Here is a 7,785-nt window from a genome sequence, read left to right on the forward strand (position 1 = left end):
AATACTTTTCATTCATATTTTTTAGTCACACTAACAGAATTTATAGAAGAAGAAGTGAAGCTCACAAGCCTCTCCACACACACACAATCAAGATATTAAAATACATGGCACATATTATTAGAGAAGCACCTTTCTGTATTTTTGGCACATCTGTGACAGTCGTCCACACTACACCTCCCTGGAGTAGTGTGCTCTCCTCCTGTGGATTGCCACTCCTATGCTGAACAACAGTGCCACTGCCAGGACACCCACAGCCACTGCAAGAGCTGTTATGACCCCTGTGGGAGGCAAAAATCCTGTTTAGATACCTAGAATGTGGAATATTTGGAAGATTTCCAAAAGCCTTGATATTTTTAAATCAGACAGTCTGTGCTGAAAATCCCCACACTGGCCCCTAAAGTGAATACAGGAATAAACATATAGCAGTAAAGTATGAGAAGCCGCTTAGGTCAAAATTGAATACTTGACTTGGGTAGACATATATACTGGTACTAACCACTTGCACATACATGCATACTCTCATGCATATACATACATACATACATACATACATACATACACATGCATGCATGCATAACATGAGAATGTGTATGAGTATGAGGGTATATGAGTGTGAGCATTTATGCATGTGCATGCTTAGTATGTGTGTGTGTGTGTGTGTGTGTGTGCGTGTGCTTAGTACGTTTGTCACATATGTTTCCATACCATTCCAAACCTGTGACTTCCATACCTGATCGAAAGTCACAGGTTTATTTGAACTAACCTCCTACACCACACACACACATACACACTCTCACGTTATGCATGCATGCTTGTATATATAAGAATACACACGAGGGTATGGATGTATGTGCAAGTGCTTTGTACCGGTATACATGTATTTGCAAGTGAAGTATTCAGGCAAAGCGTTAACAATGTCAAAATATGTATGGAAATATAAGTCAGTGCAAGCAGGACAATGTTAAAAAAAAAAAAAATTCTTTACCTGTGCTTGACAATCTTGTCCTAAACTCGCACTCGGCCTCCCAGTGTTCTGCCACCACGTCCCGCACCAGCTCAGTGAACATGGGCAAAGGGCAGGGGTTCACCCCGTTGCATCCTGGCACAGGGTTGGGGTAGGGGTCGTGCCTGGAGTCATTGCGGTAATACAGCTCCAGAGAATAAGAACTGTGGAATTACAGTGTCATCTCATTAAGACAATGTGATGACACATGACACATGTGCTATGTAAATAGGTTTGTATCATGTGCTAATTTGTCCATTGCAGACCTGGATGGCTGCCAGATTTCCATTGAATTGAAAAGGAAAATGTAATTGAATGGTTTGGTGCGGCTGAACAGTGGGATGCAATTGTTCAAAATCTGATATGTTTTTACCATCTGACCTAGATAGTGTAATTAAGTATGCAAAAAGCAGGCAGGATGTCATTACCCATCATTCTCCTGGTAGAACTCAAAGAGTTGACAGGCAGCGTAAGGAGGGAGAAGGCCATTGTACACGTCCAGAGCTGCCTGGAGGGTGATGAGGGTAGAGTCGTGCTGGAATGAGAAACATCAAGGAGGTGAGTATGTGAAACAGCAGTTTGCGCAATAAATTATAAATGTGTGTATGTGCCCAAACGTTGAACTTACGGCTGAGTACATAATGAATTTGAGAGTGCTCCCTTGCTCTACGGCCCTGGAGAAATTCCTCAGGATGGCATTGAGCAGCACCCCTGGTAAATGAACACATCAGTGTCAACATTGCTAATTATTTTTTTCCCAGAAACCAATCGTTTTGACCCTGCTGAGCACCTTATCTTAGCGCTGTAATCATCTTGGTCCCATTAGCTCATATGTGCTAATATGCTTTGAAAACCCGGCCCACCACTTTACACTGTCTGAGCTGAGGCATAAACAACGCCTCAGCCAGCAGTCACAACATCACATACACTCTTTTTTACTCTAATAAAAAAAAAAATTCTCACAAAAGTGTTTTGATTTAATTGCCTCTAATGTGACTCCTCACCTCCCGAGAGCCTGGCCTTCTCTTTTCGCTTGTGACTGAGGATGCTGTACATGACCTCAAATGATGCAATTCTCTTCAGGGTGTCCACAACATCTTGGGTGGCCCAGCGTGGGAGAGTCAAGTTATGGATCCTCTGCACAAGAAAATAACATTTATTACCCCGCATCACACTAATAATCACATTACACAACACATGAATCGCAACAAAGGGGGTTTAAATGGCTGTATTTCATCGTCTCTATTATCCTGGCTATTTTTAGCACCAGTTTGAAGATAACAGATGCTCATTTTGCAAGTGTGAATGAGCGTATTCAACCTGGCCTAGAATCCACCCATCTCATAATGCTTTAATTATCATTTCAATATGTTGTCCTATTCATGTCTCACTGTATGTATCAAAATTATTTCCCCCACGCTCCAGCCCCCTCTCCATCTCTGGGCAGATGTGTTGAAGAAAACTATTATTATTTTTGTTTCACTCTTACTGCTCTGCAGCTGGCATCAGTAATTGAAGCATTCGTAAACGGCAGAATATAATTGTGTTTATGTGTAAAAAGTCTACCTGACAGGTAAGAGTGTCGTAAACCCTCCATATTTTTTTTCCAACCAGTTTGGAGACGGGGTAGCCAGTGTGGTTAGAAAGTCCCTCCACAAAGTACTGCAATGTAAAGAAAAGAGTTAGAACATTACATTCAACCAGTGGCGGAAGATCATTTTACAAAAGTACCGGTACCAAAAGTAATCCATTACAAGTAAAAGGTTCTGCATTTAAAATCACATATAGTATTTTACTGTTGAAGATGGCCAAAGGTGGAGTTAGTTTTAACAACTTGTATACAGTTTGGTAGTTTAATCTAGTGGTTCTCAACCTGGGGCCCTTCAAAGGATCAGGCTTCAAAGGCTGAAAACATCTGGTTTAATCTTTAACACATCTGTAATACATTGTATTCTATACACTTCACATGTGATTTTTTTTTTTTATCTTATCTGTACTTTAAGTACTGACAAATGAATATGGGGGCTAAAAAGTACAATATATCCCACTGAAAGGTTATGGAGGTATAAGTGTAAAGTACCATTAAATTAAAATACTCAAGTATAACACATCCATTGGGGTACTTCGCAGTGGTCCTACAGATTCTAGATTTGACCAACCAGTATCAGCAAGAATGAACCACAGCCTGGCCTAAGTAGGGAAACCTCGGCTCCAACTGTACAGTGTTGAGACCGTTTGGCATGTTCCCTGGACTCACATATGTGAGTCCAGTCTAGCAGAATGGAAAAGTAATCAGACAACATTTGCTTTGCAAGAGATTCTAGCAGAATTGAGGGCTGAACTGACTCTCTGCTGTTGAGGGCAAAGCAAAAAGGGAGATTCTAATTTTACAACCTGAGAAACAGAAACAAGGGAAGCCACACTTTTTGTATATTTAGATATTGACTTAGACCTCACATGCGTACATGCACACAGAGAAACAGAAGAAATGAGAGCCAGCAGTGTTTGCTGCGAGTAGACCACAAAGTCAAGGCACACTCAGATACACCTGCCTTCAATCAGACCCTGAACCCCCACACACATACACACAAACACACACACAAACACACACACACACACCCACACACAAACACACACTCCCAATTAGTTAAAAAGTGAATGATAGCTTGTTTCATAAGTATCTCAAAATTGCACTTAAGTATTGCACTTTTTACTTTCCATCACAACATTCATCATTATTCATTATTCAGTTAAAATATTTGAAGAAAATTAATATTTAAATGACCCTTTATATAGGTAATACACATTTTTGGTGTTGTTTTTGCAGATGCACTAATAAGATAACTAAACAAACATTAGTTGGTTAATGGTACAGATTTGCATTGTTTATTGATTCAGTGATTGTTGTTCACTTCAGCCTTTGGTCAAACAACACAGTGAAAAATGGCAACATCTTGGTTCCTGCATCCAGCTTGCAGGTACTGAGCCTCCAGCAGAGGGTGTAAAAATTCAATGCAGGAGGCCCTGTCCTGATCTCAAACACCACCTTAGTAGGCAGCACATGGGACTCAGTTTAATTAAAACCTTTTCATTGTAATTCTTAATCTAATTCAATCCAACCGTTAATTAGCTTCTCAGAGAATGTGAGAGAATTTGCACTGTGCAGCTTTTTCGAGGCACTGGAGTCACCGTGCCTGAGAAAATCACTGACAGGACATGATGTCTACAGCATAACTAACACGTCCACTGGAGGTGCTGATAACGTTGGCACCAGCAACTGCGAAATATATATTTCACTGTTTTACACAAATGTGCATTTCACAGTGTTTACAAATCAAGGCTCGGATAAGAAGAAAAGAAGTAGCTGAGGTGAGAAAAAAGTTCACAGGAGAATTATTCACAGGAGTTCTGATTATATAATTCTAATGATAAAAAACAACAGAGTTACAAACAAGTTTTAAGTGATGTTTAACACAAACTGAGCTGTGAGTAGAACGTTCAAGTCATTGAACAGACACTGAGGATGAGTTACGCTACAGTGTATTTAGATGACTGTCTTCTTCTGTGGTTTGTCTTACCTGGTGAGCCCTTAGGAACTTCTGGTAGTGCTCGCTTTCAAAGGTCTCCGTCATCAGTGCTCTGAACCTTGGACAGTCTTTGCCTGGAGACTTCAACAGCTTGAGAAATCGAAAACACCAGCACATCAGTGGAAATAATGCACATTAACTGCAGGTACTGCAAGTCTTCTGGGCACAATTATATGTTCATTTCACACTTTAAAACAGAAGGGAATTTCAGCACAGCAGGTTCACAGCTGAGGTGAACACAGACAGCATCACAGAGTGAGAGAGACTCATATTAACTTGTACAAGTTTCTATTCGGCTGTGTGTGGCTGCCGTGTGAAAGGAAATATTGATGTGGCTCAGCAGCCCACCTTGTCTTGGGCCCTGGGGATGGTGTGCACTGGAATGGGCCGCCACAGTAACTGGGGCATGATGGGAGGCATGCGTCTGGTTGGGGGGAACATCCCAGCAAGGCAGGCCTGGGCACTCATCAGAGTGCGGTCGTAGTCAGTGCTCCTCACGTATAACTGTTGGAAACATGATGGGAACATGGTGTTAAAGTGCATCCATTGTACTCGGTCTGGCACGGATTCCTACTGTGTTCTTCCAAATGAAACAATCAGACTTACCTTTTATAGAAAGTGGAAATGCACTTGGAAACTAAAAAAGAATAGCATTTGGAAAGTGGATAGTTTTTTAAAAATAAAGATGCAAAAAATGAATGCATCCAGCAAAGCAGCAGTGTATCATAATTTTATATATGATGATTTTATAATATTCCCCTAACATGAAGAGGAGGGGAGTGAGAAGAGATCCAAATGGATGAGAGAGGGAGGGGGCAAACATCCGTCTTACTGTGATCTCTTTTGACATCAGCCTTCGCTCGTCTATATTTCTCCATCACCCCGTGTCAGGTTTTTGCACACAGTAAATCACGCTGATAAGGTTGGATGTTCCTGTGATGCAGAGAATGCTTCTCCCCCACTTTTTGTTGTTGTCGAATTAAAACAGACATGGCAGGTGGTGGAAAGGTACGGAACAAGTTGACAGAGACTTGGGCGACAAATCGCCAATGACAGGTACTAAGAACAGCTGTTATTTTTGTAGTAATTGTGTGTTATTTAAGAGAGGGAGAAGAGGACTAAATGCAAGGATGTAGAGAGAAAGAGAGAGAGGTAATAGAAAGTGAGGTAAAAAAAAAAGGAAGACAGCGAGTGTAAAGAAAACAGACAGCAAAAGAAAGCGGAAATCAGATCATCATGACAGTGTGCTGAGCATGCAGCCCAACATACATGCTGCCAACTGCAAGGTACATGGAGCCCAGAGGCAAAATTATCCCACATGTTACAACAAATTGCAAGGCAGTTATATCACCAATATGATTCATGCTCATTAACTTAGTGTATGTTGTTACAGCTAATACAGACGATGGCTGACACATGATTGGGCCAAGGGCATGCATGGCAACAGCATTAGGTGACACTGAAGCCAACATGCTCACAGGGGGGACGTCAGAAAAAACAGAAATTCACACACACACACACACACACACACACACACACACACACACACACACACACACACACACACACACACACACATTCATGTCTGTACATACAGTACATGTCTGCATCCAGGAAAACACCTACCTCTTTGTTGTCGTAGTCCTCGCTGAGAAAGTTGCCATAACGCCTCCTTAGAAAGCTGCCCAGCTCAAACTGTTGTTTCATGCCCAGCTGAAAGGAAAATTATTGGTTAATCTTTGTCGAAACTGACATTTTGCTATATATTTGGCAGATTTGATGTCCAATTCAACTCATTTACATACAATAACACAAACTACAGGGCCTCCTAGAGCCATAAATGATTTATTCACTGTAAATCGGCTAATTGCCAGAGAGCAGAACGATGTCACAGTAGGAAAGGAATATACTGTAAGGAAAAGTCTTTAACAAGCTTTTCTTTCATCTCAAGACTTAAAATTGATTTTATGTTATAACATAAGTGAAATATATTTTTACACCATATCTAAGCTACTGCACCTATACAGAGATACAAAAGGAGCTTAGACTTGTGCCTTCCATGTACTAAGTCAGTAAGATAGAAAACACAACAGCATTTTAGCAAACACAAAACAGTTTTCTAAAATATTATGTTTTCAATTATTTTAATTAGTTTTTTGTTTTTGCTGTTGTGTATGACTTGTAAATATTGTTGGATTTCTAGCCCACTGGTATTCAGGAAACCTCCCACGTGTCCTTATCTACTGTATTTCCATGTTTTTTTTTTCATTTATTGTATGCCTTGCTGTAAAAGCAATTGCCCTCCACGGACAAAAATAAAATTGAAAGTTGAAAGTAGAAAGAGTACCCAGTACCCAGTACCCAGTACCTCAGTGAGCTGTCCGAAGCCCTGAGCCCACACTTCCTCCCCATGAGGATCCTTGGGATACGATTCAATAGGCGATCGATCGCCATGTCGGAAAACCTTAAAAGTCATAACAGATTATGTCACATGGATTCAGACGCCATACTGCTGTGCCAGTCATTACACTGTGTACATGCGGTAAAAAAATCCACCCTGAGACCGAGGTCAGAAATAGAAACCTGTGATCTTGGACAGTTAAGTCTGGATTTAAGACACAGAAGAGTCATTCTGATGACACAAATGCTGGAGCTGCTCATTAAGTATTATTAACCTAAGGACTCACTTTCTGAGCAGTGACATGACACACTGGTTGATTAAACCGGATTATGGACACATCTGAGTCACTCCTGTTAGCACCACAGTGATTTGAACTTTACAAACTATTTGGATGTCATGTTTGCTTTCAGAGATAATTGTTATGTTCCAACAGTCACTGTCTTTATTGATGCAAAATGCCTTGCTAGAATTGAACACAAACTGGACTAACTCGAACTAAACTTGACTCAGCTAAAATGGAATAAATAGTTGAATTAAAACACATTTAAACAATGAATTATTAGCAAATATGTACACTGTCCATTACAAATGTAATTACTACAGACAATGAACAGACTAATGAGTCAGTTAACAACCCAGAGTCCAACAATAAGGATTGCCCAATGGCTTTGGGCCAGTAAAACAAATACGCATGGGCAAACTTATTTTCAACCAGTTGCCTGATGGGGCCAGTGCTTGAAAAAGTCTTTTTAAAGTAAATATAAATAAATATATAAATATAAATATAGGCATTT

At 40.4% G+C, this 7,785-nt stretch overlaps 1 protein-coding gene across 1 annotated transcript; it reads right to left on the reverse strand.

Moving 5' to 3' along the window:
* Positions 1–132: 132 nt before the first annotated feature.
* Positions 133–7,066, reverse strand: LOC114548581 (testicular acid phosphatase homolog). Its single transcript, XM_028568566.1, has 10 exons — positions 6,959–7,066; positions 6,217–6,303; positions 4,939–5,094; positions 4,582–4,680; positions 2,570–2,665; positions 2,008–2,140; positions 1,632–1,714; positions 1,432–1,538; positions 986–1,167; positions 133–278 (listed from the first exon to the last, which is right to left on the reverse strand). Exons 1-10 carry the CDS (start codon positions 7,064–7,066, stop codon positions 169–171), a joined length of 1,161 nt encoding a protein of 386 aa, XP_028424367.1. The 3' UTR covers positions 133–168.
* Between the last annotated feature and the right edge of the window lie 719 nt (positions 7,067–7,785).

This window comes from Perca flavescens, chromosome 21, assembly GCF_004354835.1.
Source record: "Perca flavescens isolate YP-PL-M2 chromosome 21, PFLA_1.0, whole genome shotgun sequence".
Lineage (NCBI taxonomy): Eukaryota > Metazoa > Chordata > Actinopteri > Perciformes > Percidae > Perca > Perca flavescens.